The sequence below is a fragment of the Fistularia commersonii genome, chromosome 32 (genome assembly GCF_037954325.1).
Source record: "Fistularia commersonii isolate RoL2024-O1a breed Wild chromosome 32, RoL_Fcom_v1.0, whole genome shotgun sequence".
Classification (NCBI taxonomy): Eukaryota; Metazoa; Chordata; class Actinopteri; order Syngnathiformes; family Fistulariidae; genus Fistularia; species Fistularia commersonii.
Window position 1 is genome coordinate 3,397,637 of NC_141315.1, and position 16,462 is coordinate 3,414,098.

General features: G+C 41.5%; 2 protein-coding genes across 3 annotated transcripts; one reads left to right on the forward strand and one right to left on the reverse strand.

The window, feature by feature from the left end:
• LOC147215156 (protein phosphatase 1 regulatory subunit 1B-like) lies at positions 1-12,125 on the forward strand. Of its 2 annotated transcripts, none has more exons than XM_086140032.1 (5): positions 1-659; positions 7,707-7,790; positions 7,971-8,046; positions 9,471-9,642; positions 10,933-12,125. In XM_086140032.1, exons 1-4 carry the CDS (start codon positions 531-533, stop codon positions 9,602-9,604), a joined length of 423 nt encoding a protein of 140 aa, XP_085996158.1. In that variant the 5' UTR covers positions 1-530; the 3' UTR covers positions 9,605-9,642; positions 10,933-12,125. The 2 variants fall into 2 exon arrangements, with proteins under 2 accessions (XP_085996158.1, XP_085996157.1); XM_086140031.1 differs by having other exon boundaries at positions 47-659; positions 9,471-9,593.
• Positions 12,103-15,957, reverse strand: pnmt (phenylethanolamine N-methyltransferase). The gene is made up of 3 exons (XM_086140030.1): positions 15,729-15,957; positions 14,081-14,288; positions 12,103-13,395 (listed from the first exon to the last, which is right to left on the reverse strand). The coding sequence occupies exons 1-3, from the start codon at positions 15,898-15,900 to the stop codon at positions 12,957-12,959; spliced, it is 819 nt and encodes a 272-aa protein (XP_085996156.1). The 5' UTR covers positions 15,901-15,957; the 3' UTR covers positions 12,103-12,956.
• Between the last annotated feature and the right edge of the window lie 505 nt (positions 15,958-16,462).

Genomic DNA, 16,462 nt, shown 5'->3' on the forward strand with positions numbered 1-16,462 from the left:
CAGAGTAGTTATTCTGACTGTTTCCAAACAGCTCGCCCGCTTTATAATAAGGGAGGGACTGTCTGTTACAAGCAAAGCAAAGAAATGATAAGCGACAAAAAGAATAAAAAGTGCACAACCCATTGATCTCTGTATACTTATCAGGCAATATTCCTTTTTTGGAAGTGTCCGATGCAGGATTGCAGCTCTTGAACTTGAATTTAACCTTCTTTTTTTTTTTTTCAAATAAGGCAGGGGTCTAAAACAGGAAGACCAGGGGCCCCCGGGTATCTTTAATCCGTCCCTGGCTGCGCGTTACACCGCGATGCTTCCGCCAGCAGCCGAGAGCCTCATAAAGCCTCGGGTGAACCGAAGCATCTCCACTCTGAGTTCCCAGTCGAGCGGGAGGTTTGAGCAGTGGGAGGAAGAGGTGTGATGAAGGAGAGCGAGAGAGAGAGAGGCAACTCAGTAGTCCAAAAAGATCGGAAGGGGGGGCTTCCGAGCAACTTTACCGGGCGGTCTTGTGCGCGTCGGGCTGCGGAGGAGAGAGCATGGAGCCGCCGCTGCACGCAGTGACCGGGACCGCGGAGCGGGACGCGGACAAAGACGCGAAAAGAAAGATCCAGTTCTCCGTGCCTTCCTCGGTGCCCACTCAGCTGGACCCACGACAGGTGGAGATGGTGAGATCGGCGTTGGTGTATGTGTGCGTGTGTGTGTGTGTGCGTGTGCGCAGAGGTCAAACCCCACAGAGGATGCATTGACGCAGAAACCCAAACTTGAAGTCCCTTTAAAATTAAGAGTAACAGATTCCGAGCTCATGCCTTATTTATTGGAATTCCTTATTTTCAACTTTCATCCAAACTTGCAACCTAGGGGTGAGCCCCCCCCCACCCATTCCCATGGCAACTGAGGTTGACAGACAGTTACATAACTAGTCTAGCACTTTGCAGAACTCAGTATTTTGATGTAGGGCATTACGCTTTGGGCAACACTGGGATTAAGCAGAGCCGGTGCAGACTCAAATTTTGTAGCCCCTGAAAATAACGTGGCATCTCTCTGGCCTGAGCATACAGGGTGGAGGAGGAAGTAAGGCATAAAGCGCAGTTGGTAGTATCAGAAAAATGAAACGTGCCTGAGTAATAGAGAAAAACACGTGTGATACAGAATGTGGAAGTCACATTGTTGGTCATCTGGAAAGAGGTGATGGGTTTTACTCTGTGAAATTGATTAATCGGGAGAACATTTGCACAATTGTGCGGGTTTCTATCCAGGGTGTAAAAAGACTAATGCGCAAAACTCAGATGTTACTAAAGTATCTGTTAATTGTAATCCACAGCAATGGAGAGTGTGGAAAAGAGAGGAAGAAACGCATCCAAGCAGGTTTAAACAGGTTGAGAATGTAAGGGGTGATGAGCAGTAAAGGAGTATCAGCCAGAATGAAGGGAATACAAAGATGACTAGCAATGCTGTGTGGTTTGGACAGCGGCATTTAGGAAAAGACAGGAAGCAGAACCGGAAGTGACAGGGATGGAGATGTTGGGGTTCTCTCTTGAGAGTGATGAGGATGGATAGGATCCAGAGGATGGACAGGAACGAGTCCATCAGCAGGGGTAGCACATGTTAGATGTTTTGGAGGCTGGACATGTACAGTGGAGGTGGAGTAAGTATCACGTGAGAAGGATGCTGAGGTTGGCAGGAGAATTAGCAAAGAGCGGATTCAATGAAAGAGAATGGGGTTAGATGGAGGGAGCTGATTGGCTGCGGCGACCCCTGAAGGGAGCAGCCAAAAGAAGCAGCAGAAGAAGATCTCTTGATTGTAAAGTGTTATTAATGCCTTTCTTTCATTTCTTAACAGTGTCTCATCCTTCTTTTAGATAATCTCTAAAATACCGTGACATATTCAATATGACCTTAACCACCATCATCCTGGTATCTAGGCCATTTCACACATCCTTTTCAACCCACGACAGCGTCATGTGGCCATGCAAGCTGAGTCGACGGTCTTCCTAAGACTCCCCATTTTGCAGCTTGCTGGCTCAGGACAATGTGAGATTAAACATAAAACTCTGTCAAAGATTGAAAACTGAATGATTACAATTAACTTAGCCCAGATTCTCCACCGAAGCACGCAAAACCGTTCCAAGGTTTATAATCATTAGATATATGAGGATATGTCTTCATTTTGCAGTGAAACCAACTCTCACTGTTAGTTAATATAATAAACAAGGGTTTAGATCCTGTACATTCTTTGTCATTTTTCTCATTTTCCTACTTTTGATTGCCGACCAAGGCGCGAGTTATAGCTTTGATAGAGAACTGAAGAAGGTCACTGATTGGCTTAGAAGAGGCGCTTAGAAGATATTTCACCGACATTCATCGCCAAACTTGATGGGGTGTTTACGGACAAAATATAAATAACATATTGCACATATTTATCAGCCCGGGCTGTCACTGCCAACTAATTAGGTATTTGTATTTGAAGGCTGATATGTTTGATAACCGTCTGGTTTCACAAGACTAAAAATATCAGTGTGAAATGCGAAACACGGGCCTTTTTCCAAGTTCTATTACTAGTTTGTTTACCAAAACAACCCTTTGTGACAATCACGTTTTAATCAAAATATGTTTGAAAACCAGTGTGATCTTGTCATTCACCAAAGGCCGTTCACTGGAGAGACACTAGAGAGAGACATTAGAGAGACTCGAGCATCAAGCTTTTTGCACATTTTGATGAAAGTGTCAATTTGAACGCCACGGGTCGATGGAGTTCAAGTCAGGGCAGCTAAAAATCCTTGTTAAAATGTTCGCTACATCTTAAAGTGTGCGCATGTATTGATGAGATGTCTAAATCCTCGAAGCCTATGTCTGTCTTTGTCGATTCTGGGTAAAAATGAGTTGGCTGATCAAGAGCATTTTAGTGTTTACTGGCTACTTTTCCAAAGCACACAGTAGAATTGTCTTGAATGAACATGAGCTTGTCACTCGCCTCCGGGCTGCTGCCACCGCCTGCCTTATGATCTATTAGCCACCCACCGCCCGGCTCAGAATGGGAGGATTCGGCCGATGAATAATTTACTGAGGAATGAACTCTTGAGACTCCGCAAAGTCGACGCTCCTTGCGACCACTCCGAGGTCACTGTCGTCAAAGGATTCTGCGGCTCAGCCTCGGGAATGTCTTTCCCCTCGGTAACTGTTACGTCACGCCCACCCCGATTAATAGCCGAGGTTTAGTGGAACTGGTATAGATCTACAAGAGGATCTGTTGAATCCTTGCCCGAATTCCAAGACAAAAACGTAGCATGCAAGACAGAGAGGGAGGCGGAAAGAGTGTGGGAAGACGTGAATATCTGGAAAGTAGCCAAACAGTCAGTGAACGACAGAGAAATATAAGTAAAGTGGGGGTTGGGGGGGGGGATCATCAGCTGAGGAGGCATTTGATTAAAATCAAAGAGATTAGCTGTGGGTGACTGAAGCTCGAATCAAGGACGGGTACGACTATTGCCAACTGCGCTTTTTCCCCGCGGGACGTCCAAGAGCAATAAAATCCACTAGTCTTATCCCAGATACATGGGTAAAACCTCATTATTCCTATCTTAAAAACTGGGTTCAAAGATTCAAATGTATAGACAAAACACTTGTACTTGCTTTTTTAAAAAAAAAAACAAACAAACAAGCAAACAAAAAAAAAACACACAGTTCAGCTGAACTTCAATTTATTTTCATTAAAAAAAAACAGATAACAATTGGTACGTATCCATTCCGTTCCCATGTCAATTAAAATCGGATGTCCGTTGAATATTCTATTCATGGGGGGGGGGGAATGGACTTTTCTCATTGTGTCAAGACATTGAGGGATTATCAACACAATAAACTAAAAGCAATCTACGGACAAAATGGATTTTCACTTTGACTGCCTGGTTTTAATAGTTAAGCGGATAGCTTCTTCCCGTATAAGGCCTCTTTAGGTCACGGTACCCAGCCAGAGCTCTCATTGTGCAATATACACATTCAGATTAATGTATTGAATCAGGGTTATGTAACTGTGAAGGTTATGCCACCTTCCTACTTGTTGCGTGGAGGTTAGGCTGGTGGAATCAAATGTGAAAACAGCAGTAGGCGGGAAAGTAACGGAGAAACGAATATTTTATTTTTAACGCGACAAAGAGGTGAGAAGGGGCTTTCGGGACCGAAAGAATTTAAAACCGTTCTGCCCAAACAAATGACTGAAAGGAAACTGAGAGAATGAAATCATGGAAACCAAACACAATAGAACTGTGTAGACAATACGAAGCAGGTGGTGAAACTTGAGGGGAGAGCAGACGGACTGGGAACAGGTAACAAATTCAACATTTTGGGAAAGGGGGCTGTAATTCTAAAAATCCAGAACTAAAAAAAAGCATTAAATGGAGATGAAAAGAGAGCAGGAGGGGTTACGATTCGCTCTGGGAGCACAAGGTCACGATCTCCTCTCTATTTGAAATCTCTCGGGCGGTTCGGACGCTCGTATTTTGCCACATGGCTCTGCAAGTGGCGGCGAGAAATTTAGAAGAGCGCCGATGTCAATTAACACCGTCGGCCTGGTCTCTTGTCCAGCTGTCCATGCTAACGTTGGCATGGCGATGGTGTTCGCGTGAGCCGTTGCACCATGATGCCTTTCGCGCCGCTCTCGACAGTTCTCCTCACTAGACCTTCTTCATTTTGTAGGGCGAAATAAGCAGTCAATAATATTGAAGGGGATTGAGGTCGGAAAAAAAAATCTCTGCGAGAACCCTTGATGATGGCTGATGGGCCAAAGGCAAAGGATTTAAGACCAGGCTGACTTCAATTCATATACGGGATTTTGGACCTTTGAAGTTGATGATCATTGCGTTTATTTCTTTATTTTTTAGAAATCACTTGGTGATGTGAAAATGGCTCAGGATTATCCCATCCACCCCCTAAATCTCCAATCTTCCTAGCCAATTTAGCGAACCTCATCTATTATGTATTATTTGTCTACAAAATAGCATCTAGAACAATAGACTCTAGATGTCAGGGAAGATTGTGACAACAGGAATCTGACTGGCTTTGTCCGGATGCGCCGCGTTGCCTCCGACCGCCGAGCTAAATGAATGTCACCGCCAGAGACTTTGCAAACCGTGTTCATCTTAGCACCGCCATTGTTGATGTCATAATTCTTTCGATTTGGAGCTTTTACCCTCCAGGGGCTCTTGCGGAAGCAGAGAATAATTGCAGTAGCCGCGATAAATGGATTAAGTTGATGCTGAATGTATTAAATACCCAATCCGGTTCATTATTTTTCACAGGCAAACTCTTGTCACTGGCACACTTTGTTTGTCAGGAAAGAAGTCCTGCTTGTGTATTTAATTCGAAGAGGACACGGAGCAAAAATCAGTAATGGCATGTACACATCGGTCTTTCAGACTTTCGGATGCCATTGAAACAGTCTGAAAACATATTGAATAAGTGCCTCGGATGGACGTCTTTGCCCGAAGCTGTAAAGATGATCTGGAAAAGCATCAGGATGACACATCAAACGATATGTGCAGTTAGTACTGATGTTACATCCTTCATTTTACACCAGCATGGAAGTTAGTGCATTACCTAATCAATAGCACTGGAGTCATTAAATGTGCATCAAACACTAAAAAAGTGTCTCCAAATCCACAACAAGGACGTGATAAAGATAAATGATTCAGAAAAGGGCTCTGCAAGGTCCTGTGCAGCTGCACGACCCCAGCTTCACCCCCTTTGACTGGAGATTATACTTGTTAAGAGATGCCTCTTTGTATGGAACGCGGCTAATATCCAGTAGCTTTTTGTATTGAAAAGTTTTATTCAGATACCTTTTATTTAAATGCTCTTCCCCCGCAACGGCATGCATGATAAATAAGTATGAGGCAGAAGCAGTCAGAGTTTCTCCAGAGTGAACGCTGCCCACACATTTCCTGCCCACACACTCGGATGTGATTGGCCTGGCAGTCACTCTTTCTCACGACAATCTCATTATCATAATGTTATCAAACGGAGATGGCAGTGAAGTTATTGTATATTCTATAAAAACTTTCAATCACTGTGCAGAAGCGGCAGCTTCGGTATCGTTTTTCAAATCATTGAATTCTAACGTTTAGTTGGAACAAGATCAGTCCCCATGTTTCGGCTGATATTTTGCTTTCGATATATGAGAACTTAACTCTGTTTAAGAATAGTGAACGATTAAATTGTGTTGTTCCAGCGGTGCGCACACTGTTTGAGGCTCTTGTGCAGGAGTGTCAAACTCAAATACACAGTGGACCAAAATTTAAAACTGAGACAAAGTCATGGGCCAATATTGATATATATTGAAATAATCTTCCTCCAGATATAACAATGAACCTTTTCATATGGACCCAAACAAGTTTCGGAAAAAAACTAAATATGCAACGAGCATAGCTTAATACTATATAATATATAACTTAATATTGCACAGATGCAAAATCCTGTTTTCTGCCTAAGTAGCAGGGTGCCAGTATCAGCATAAGGTCGCTATGACTACTGTCAACAGAGGAAAGGGCGTTTATGGGTCCCGTTGTGATTTTCGTGCCAAAACACCGGCAGAAAATTCTGAGATTTGTAGAATTAGCAGTACATGCAGTGCAGACTAGCTCTAATAGTCATTTGGCATTGCTTTGCGGGCAATACATATTTACAGTGCGGGCCAAATTTGGCCCGCGGGCCAGAGTTTGACACCTATGCTCTTGTGTGTATGGCTCTAAATATCGTTTATTGTCTGCTCACACATAATTATTCTCAAATGTATTTTCCTTGTACCATTATTAAAAGTGTGGTTGTGATGAACATGCTAGAAAATACGTTTTTCTTTGCAGGTGCATTTCGTTCTAATTTTTTGTTTCAAAGCACTGTGAACTAACTCCATAGGAATGGAGCTAGTCTCAAGGATTTTATGTAAGCGCGTCCTGAGCTTCTCATTCTCATTTGTGTTTTATTTTTGTCGCAAAACAGATTTGAAATGCGCCTGCAGTCTATTCACTTTGAGTTAAAACTATAATCTATTATGTCGTGTCCAAATGTAAATATTTATGGTCATTAAAAATACTGTATTTCCCAAGGCAGAATCCCACTGAAATCCAGCATTTGGATTAAATATATACATTTTCAGCTTACAAAGCAGACAATTTGCGGGAAACAACGGGAAGCGACATTAAATTGTGTTGTTGACGACAAAAATGGCTTCATTTGATTCGAGACATTGGTTGCATAAGGCTTTTGGTGTTTATGACTCATTCTGCTTCACACGTAGAACGCACGAAGAGAATGAATCAGCAGATGTAGTTTTGTGTTGGAGCCTACGGGGTACGACCTAAATAGAGGCATAAAGGTCATTTAAGGAATTCAGGAGTATCAGAAACAGTTTCAGATCCAAACATTACACTCTCTTCCTCATCATTTTCTCTTATGTTAAAATCATGACGGAAATAAAGCAACTGAGACTTGAACTAAGAAATGTAAGCACATATGTATCACGGTGTGTTATACGACAAGAAATAATATCGAGTCAAAGACATCTGGACATCAGTCTCCATAACAGTATGGAATAATATGTCTCTTGTCATTACGTAGCTTCCCTCCAAGCAAAATGGCAAAACCAGATTGTTTAAAGCTGCTTGAACATTAAATACCGATTCGCTCAACATATTCTATTTGTGACAAAAATCTGTTCTTTTAAGATTCGACGTCGGAGGCCGACCCCCGCCACGCTCTTCAGGCTGACGGACCCTCCATCCCCGGAGGAGGACAGCGGCCATCAACAGGTGACCATTGAGTGTGGAGGGTGATGGATATTCCTCTCAGAAATTATTTGAAATTGGATTCAGTGTAGATTTATTCATTTTTAAGTGTTGTTGATAAAGCTCCAAAACTGATCGGCTGTAAGAGTACAGCACATTGTTTATTATTTCTTTAATTGCTGTTTGACTGTATGATATCTGCAGTGGGTTCTGGGAGAAAATGGAGTAATGAGAGCTAAGTTGGTAAACACATCGACCTACCAGCCACCTTCACTCAAAGGTACGCACGCCTTCGCTCAAAGGTACGCATGCTACACTGAGTGGCCGGATGTGTTTGTGTGCTTTGTCGAGAAAACAAAATGCTGAATTTGGGAGACCCAGTTCTGTTGTGGCAGCTGACATGTGGTCTACATCTGCTTGGAATACGTGTGTATCCATAAAAACACGAGGTGTGTGAATGAATGTGTGTATGTTCGTGTGCTTTTGTGTGTGCGTGCGCGCGTGTGTGTGTGTGTGTGTGTGTGTGTGTGTGTGTGTGTGTGTGTGTGTGTGTGTATTATGTGAGATTAGGACCAGGGACAGCTGTGAATCTGTTCTGGATCATCCTGGATTATAGGATAGGCACACAGCTGCAGTAGGGTCTCATGCACGCTCACTCATTCACTCACACACACACACACACACACACACACACACACACACACACACACACAAGATAGATACAAACTCTTTCCTCTAAATATTTATACTACACATATTTTTTGTTTGTTTCCCGAGTAGCTTTAGCCTGAGGCACAAGAGCTCAGTATGATCAGTTTGGGATTAAATGCGTCTAAAATACACCAAAATAATTCTTACCGGAATATATTATATGTTTTAGCTGCTTTCATTGATTGGTTTGGTTTCTCTCGGGTCTTCTCATATTATATTTAAGCAACAAAAATGAAACCAATAAATATCAGTTCATTCCTCTGACTATGAGATGCACAAACCTATTCAATTCTTCATTCATGAAAAGCGTGAACCTCGAGAATTCAGGTCTTCTGTAGAATTCAGCGAACTGTGATGCGAAGAAATGTGTTTCCCCTAAAACACTGGCCATGTTGTAACTTAACATGCTGTACTCCACAGACCCCTGTGTGGGCTCTTCTAAGTATTTCAGTCCTACAACAAAATCAAATAATTAGTTTGAATAAACAGGCTTTTCTTTCCCAGTTATTTTCCAAACAAAGTATTGTTTCATTTGAGCATGGAAACACATTTCCCCTGGATCAAACTGACCGATATCCTTCAAATCTAGCAGTTTATACCAAACATAAATGTTGTGCCACAGAAAAGAGTCAGGGTGAAATGTCCCTCAAATGAGAAAAATGGGTCATGATTATCAGACTCTGAGCTGCATGTCACAGGCAGGGTTTTTCCCACCATAGAAAGGATTAGCCTTAGCGCATCAGTGTTTTTGATGAGAGCCTTAATCTTATTAACATAAAAGTAATTTGGGATACATATTATATTAAAATCAAACTAATGGTGAAAAATTCCATTTTGGGGGATACACGCATTCTCATGGCCACTTTTCAGCTCAAGTGGTTCTGATATCCTTTTGAGTAAATCCAAAAATGTGTGTTACACATCAGAGTTCACAGGTTAGCATGTGTTAAATGCTTTGTGTGCTTTTGTAAAACCCTGTTTTTGTATTTCCAGATGTGCAGAGAATGGCCCAAGCTCATCTGTCGTCCATAGACGCGAGCTCCACAGACCAAGACCAAACCACTTCTGGGGAGGAAGAGGAGGAAGTTGATAAAAAGAGCCAGGAAACAGCGCTAGGTAGGGAATGACAGTCTCTGCATCAGTGGCGTGCAGTCAGGGGAGGAAGGTGAGGCACAGTCTCACGTCATTAAATTATGAAAAATACAAAAAATAATAATCTTAACATGAGATAGATATTAATAATTGTCCACTGATAGGTCTTAGTCATGAATTTTCTGCATGATTCCATTCACTTTTAAAGATTTTCTTCTTCTTTCTACCTAAATATTGCTGAATTCAAGCATTTCCCAATCAAATGCTAGGCATTTTGAAACCCGCTCAGCAGCAGCGGTGAGCCAAGCCTCCCGTCTGCACGTGCAGTCCCTCAAACCGGGTTGTGTGGCACGTGCTGGTTTCTGTGTCTCCGGATGTTGCCGATAGAGTGTCCGTAGAAAGATTTATCACGTGACTATACACACAATAGCCTTCTACAGCTTGGGAAATGTCTCTTATATATGTGCGCGACAGAATTATTTATGCTGATTGGACAATTAATGTCATGTTGCTGAGCCACACCTGAGGGGGGCGCAACTGAGCTCATCGGTGCTTGCTACTGCCATGCTTCTGTAAGAAATATAGGATAAAATACATTTACAATACGTGAAATGAAAATAAGATAAAATAAAATATTTCATAAAATAAAAAAGAGGACTTTTCTGACAAAGTAACAGAGCTTTTCATGGAGAAAGAAAGGTGCATAGATTTTGTGTGCAAATTAAATTAAGACCACAAATGTTCAACACTAAGTTGAAAAAAAAAATTTTGGGGAAAAAAACATGACGTTATTTTCTTTTTTTCTTGTTCACCTCCTGCCGAGCAACCTGAAGAAAAATCTAATAAAACACCCAAATTTAAAGTTTAAAACAAACAATAAGTTATTGGATTACAATAATTCTGGATCTTATAGAGCACATCAAGGGTGCATAGTACATTGGCTCTATCCATTGCCTCTTGGTGTTATAAAAGAATTGTTTTTCTGGGCGAAACATGTTCTCTTGTGTGTGTGTGTGTGTGTGTGTGTGTGTGTGTGTGTGTGTGTGTGTGTGTGTGTATGGTATGAAGCAGTGGTTCAATCCCCCGGCATCTCCACTGTAAGTCACTTTGGTTAAAAGTGCCTGCCAAATGACTGTAATGTAATGTGTGTGTGTGTGTGTGTGTGTCAAAGAGTGAGAGTGATGCTGATGGGACATGAAACATTTCTAGTAGTCAATATGCATGCTCCCAACTGAAAAGGTAAAATATATTCTTGCAATTGTAAATCTGACTTTCCTCACTACAAGCCACTACTCTGCCATCATCCTGCCCCACAGTGCATCATGTCGCTTACATGTTCTTCCGTGACATTGTTCCTCACTAGATCTAAGACAAGAAAGAAAGGCACTCAGCGATCGGTCTCCGTCACAGGCCAGTTTGACAGAATGCCACCATCACGAAGAGGCCAACGACAGAGACGAGTGCAAGGGAGAATGACAATAACAAGAAGGTTCAGATAGAGAAAAGAAGATTTGCTTACTGTATGCAAAGGATTTGTGTGTGTTTATGTGTGTGTCTGCGTGCACTTCTTTGTTTTTGTACGTGTGTGTGTGTGCGTATGTGTGCAGGCATCGATGTAAATAGAAGTGTTTTTTTCTGGGTTTACGGGTGGGTGTGTGTGATACGTGAGCGCAGTGTGGAAAAAGAGGGAGAGAAACAGATGGCCGGGTGTGAAGGAAGGTCAGAATATTAATGAGCATAAACATGTCAAAGTTCAACAGGAGTCTTGAAGAAAATCACATCCTGACCAGCCATTGGATTTCCGAAATTTATACTAACAAGATCCCCCCAAGCAGATTTTGCTCAGAGATATTGAACTATATTGTTATGTAGAGAATCATAATTATTTTCCACTTCACATTTTGCAGTTACAGTGGTAGCAGGGCAAAAATCTTAAAAAGTAGGGTACGTCTACTATCTAAAGGTTTGGAATGAATGCAACGGGAATATAATTATACATTTTACATTGTCTTATAAACACTGTAAAAACATTTTGTAAAAACTATTTTTCAAGGTTATGCTAGAATATGCGCAGCCCTGCACAGTATCAAATGATATAATAAAAATGTAATGATATGATAGTTTGATGTGGTTGAGAGCCAGGCCTTACCGAGAACTTAATTTGGGGGTAATAAAGAGCTACTTTCACATTTAGATGATCTCATCTGCTTCAATTTACACTTTTCGGTCTCGTACATATGTGCGGGCAAGTCCAGACAATTAGAGGATGGGTTACAGACTTCGAGTGAAGCCACGGCTAAACCAGACTAAATTAGATCAGCTCATTCTAATCCGGTTAATCAAGATAAGGCGGCGCAGTTTTTCTGGTTTAATAAACATGAGAGGACTTACAGAGTCAGAGCAGTAGCTGAGGATGGTATGTTTTGGATAGCAAAGAGGTAAGACATGCAAGTAACTCCCCACAGAACAATACCAATATTAATATGTGAAGGTTTATTTCGGCTTACTGTGTGAAAATGTTCTGTTTGTCGATAATAAAACTCCAATATTTGGCAACTGGTGTCAGGAATTTGTTCCCTTTGTAGTTTATTGTTAATAAAACTAAAGTAACTAAACCTGGCAGTGGGGAGTCATGACAACATCAGGATTTACTTGCTAGTTTATTTCTATTTCATCCATCATGTGAGCTGCAGATGTATTTTACACACGGTACAGTGTTTATGCATGTGAATATCATGTTTATTAAATGGTAAGGGATTTGCACAACACAAATGCCGTATACACTTTGTCACAGCTACAGAACTGAAGAGATATGATTAATTATAATGTGATTAGACAAAATCTAGACTCATTTGAGTCGTAACAGTATTCTCAGAATTTCATCTTTACAAATCCATAGGCCAGCACAGGTAATCTTTTAAAGTATCACTATTAACTCAAAATGTCTTAGAAAAAGTAATTATTTCACACACTTAGATCGATTAGCGTTGTCATGTTTAAGGCAAGATTGGAAATTGACAAAGTCACATTTACCATATTTTTTTTACAGATTCACATTAAAATGTTGTGGAATTGTATGAAAAGCTCATAACAGGATTCTCTGTGCTGTAATAGCATCATTTGGACTGCAGGAGGCAATGTGTGATTACATTTGTGGCGCTTCTTCTGCCATCAACTATCAGGAGACATACTCACCAAGAAGAAAAGGAATGTAAAGATGGGATCAAACGAATCATTTCATTGAACTCTTTATGAATTTTCATTTTTTTTTCCCTTTCATGGTTGAGATGATCAAATCTTAAACCCTTTCCAAATAAGATTATTGATGATAAGATTAAATCATCACAGAGGTTTAATAAATTTTGCAGCGCTATCATTGTTTTTCAACTACTCCTTTCTTGCCTTTGCAAAAAACACCCCGGTCACATCATCAACACCAACTCTCATGTCTTGAGGTAAGGTATAAATCTCCAGCCTGATCAGGGTGAAGCCGCTCTCCTTCAGACTGACGCAGACCTGGGCCTCGTTCAGCGGGACCACGGGGATCTTTACTCCAGGAGCCCCGAAGTAGTAACTCTCTCCGAGGGCTCCGATGAGCAGGAGGTGGCCACCGGGCCGCAAGAGCTTTTGGATGTGACCGAGTGCCCTTGTGAAGGCGGCCAAGTCCGGGCTGACACTTTCCAGACAGAAGCAGGACACCAGGCAGTCGGCCCCTGCCGGAGGGAGGGCGTCCGGGCCCAGAGGCTGAGGGCGGTGCACGTCAACGGGGAGGATGTCCGTGATGACCCGACGGAGTTTGGCAGCTTTCTCTGTCCACGCCGAAGGCCTTTTGGTGTCAAAATCAAAGAGTAACCACTCCTAATTAGTCATGCTAGGATATTTGTTATTTTGCCATTTGTTTCCAGGCTGAGGCAAACATTTAAAAACTGTGAGTAACATTATGCATCATAGCCAGCGGATTGAAGGATGCACAAATGTACTGTTAGGAAAGGAAGTGATTTGAAATATTAACAATTCAGAAGGCAATTATAACAGTAACGTGATAAGATTGGATAGAATATGGAGAGAATTGAAAAAACTATCGATTTCAAAATGTTAATGTAATTATCAATATCGCGGGGGATTCTGGTGCTGAAGCCTATCCCAGCTGTCATCGGGCGAGAGGCGGGTTGCACCCTGGCCTGATCACCAGTCAATCAGTCAACATATACTAACAACCATTTACTCACTCACTCATCAGGGGCAATTTTCCCAATTTTTTCCAATTAAACTGGGAGGAAACCGGAGAACCCGGAGGAAAGCCACGCTGACACGGGGAGAACATGCAAACTCGATAAACTATCATATATCATATCATATCATATCATATCATATCATATCATATCATATCATATCATATCATATCATATCATAGGAGTGGTCATATTTTTTTTTTTTACATGTGAAAAGTGAATAATCAATAGTATAAAGAGAACATCACAGGAAGTATTTTGAAATCGGCCATTTCATACCGTCGTCCCTCCAGCTTGCAGACATGTTGCAGGTATGGCGTCCAGTCTAGGCTGCAGTCCTGGTCCTGGAGCCAGCGTTTCAGCTCCTGCCGGTTGACCTCCAAGAAGTCTGTGAGGACCACCTCCTTGAACACCTCGCAGCCACTTAGCACCTGATACAAGGTGGGACCCGATCCGATGTCCACCAGCAAGTTGCCGCTCATGTCACCTGGAAATTGAAGAGATCGGAAACAGGAAATAACTGGACATGAGGCTGGTATAATTTTCAGATGAATATTTCTGCAAGAAACATCAAAAACCCATGCTCAACCAACCAAAACACATATCACATTGCACTACATTTCAACGGGAAAAATTACCAATTTTAACTTTAATTGTTTTTTTTTTATTTTTAAAACATCTTTACATGTGCAGCTGTCATCACACCGAAAATAAATATGCAACACACAAAATCACTCCCATAGTCTCCCTTCTGTGGTAACAGGTATACCGGAAAAATGCAGAATGTTTTATACTCTATGTATAAAACATGAAAATAATAATAGCAACAAGCCACAATGTGAACAATGCGGACTAATTGATTTAGATCTCTCTCTGAGGCCATCCTAAATATAGTGATAAGGGGGGGGTTAGTACTTTTGCACTGTGTTTAGCTTGTCTGAAATTGGCAGGACGAAAACGTGCGTCCCAGAGACACTGGGATTAGTGGGCATCAAGGACATTCCAGTTGATTTTCTTTTTTTAACCAAAATATTATTGCTTTAATGTAGATGATGAAATATTATGTTCTATTATGATACAATGATCAGGTTGTGTCGGTTTTGCAGCCATCTGTGATTTTCACACCTGTAGATGCAGAGCAAGGCCGGTGGTGTTCCACTTGAAGCAACATGTACTTATGTTGTTGTCAGGTTAATCGGTAATAACAACAATAATGATCCGCTGACCTTCACGCTTTCAATACCAGTTGCAAGTAAATGTGAACAGAGGTCATCAAAGGTCAAGAGGGAAATTTCTTGGAACCAAAACAATTCTTTTGTGTTGTTGAGAATTTTTCAGATTTTAAAGCCATACTGTATTACGTACCCTGTGATTTTAAGGTTTAGAAAGGACACCATAGAGACAAGAAGAAAAGTAAGAACCATAGATGCATATAATTAAATTACATTCTGTATAAAAATACCTGAGCAGCAATCATTAATAAGTCCCTTTTTCTCCCCATGTGTGCGTGGGTTCCCCAGAGGTTCTCTGGTTTCCTCCCGGTATTTTCCGGTATGTTCATCGGAGACCCTAAATTGCCTAGATGTGTGAACGGTTGCATGTCTCTATATGATGGTGTGTGATCGCCTGCCCCGAGCATCTCCTGTGACCCTGAGTGCAGGATACGCGGTATAGATAATGAATGAATGAGTAGCTCTCATTATTTCCAAAACATTAAGCAGTATAACAGGTCATATCATAATATAACATATAATTTGATAGTTTTAAGTCTCATATTTTCATATTGTACAAGTATAAATAAAATAAAATATTCATTTGGATTGTAGGTCCCTATCCAGATGTCACCAAATTCGTTTTAAAACACGTCTTTAATTGACAAGCATTTCCGCTGTGTTTTTAAAGCCCGGGTTGACACCAGCCCCCTTACCTTCAGTGAAAGCTCTATGGAGGCATGCCAGTTTCCACGGAACTATGCTGTCCTTCCTTTCAAAATCAGCACGCGGAGGAGTGTAGTTGTACTGCAGATACGCTGCCGGGTCAAATCTCTGGTAGTGGGCAGCCATGGCTGACACTCCATTTTCTATTACCTTTTCTCCCATGCTCCTTTTTCAAAAAATAAAATAAAATATATATATATATAAATGGCTATACCTGTGTTTGGCTTCGCTGACAGCTCTGAGGTACACTTCTGCCCCGAAGTCTTGTTATATATCCCTATACTGTACGTGGGTGTGTCTGTTTCTTAATGTGTGTGTCTGTCCTTTGGGCCAGTCTGAGTATCATGGTTGCAGATGGTGATTCATGCTTCTGCCTGATAACAGTTGTTTTGTTCACTTTCTCTGCCCTCAGGTACTGCTGCCATCAGATTAGGGGGCTTCCTCCAACACTGGACAAGCTAATGGACTCCTCATTGCTTTCAGGTCTTCTACCCACCTTCTACCAGTCTCTCCGTATCTACACAATCACGCCGAAGGGACTTTCAGATGGAAACAATCGGCCAGTCATTTTGTTTTTTTCCCCCCTGCTAACCAAAAAATCAGTGTCTCGAACAAAACTTTCTTTACAATTACATATAGGTGATGTTCGAGTGGAATTTTGGGCTAACTTTAGAATAAAAAAATCTGAAAATGTGTGTGTTGTGGGATTCTGTGCCATTTTGAT

Bases quoted from the DNA above. Each gene is read 5' to 3' on its own strand.
- LOC147215156 (XM_086140031.1), top strand. From the start codon at position 531: ATGGAGCCGCCGCTGCACGCAGTGACCGGGACCGCGGAGCGGGACGCG. The intron at 660-7,706 runs GTGAGATCGGCG...TGTTCTTTTAAG, and splicing joins ACCCACGACAGGTGGAGATG to ATTCGACGTCGGAGGCCGAC. The intron at 9,594-10,932 runs GTAGGGAATGAC...GTTCCTCACTAG, and splicing joins GAGCCAGGAAACAGCGCTAG to ATCTAAGACAAGAAAGAAAG.
- pnmt (XM_086140030.1), bottom strand. From the start codon at position 15,900: ATGGGAGAAAAGGTAATAGAAAATGGAGTGTCAGCCATGGCTGCCCAC. The intron at 14,289-15,728 runs GTAAGGGGGCTG...TTCAATTTCCAG, and splicing joins CCATAGAGCTTTCACTGAAG to GTGACATGAGCGGCAACTTG. The intron at 13,396-14,080 runs GTATGAAATGGC...TGACACCAAAAG, and splicing joins TGCAAGCTGGAGGGACGACG to GCCTTCGGCGTGGACAGAGA.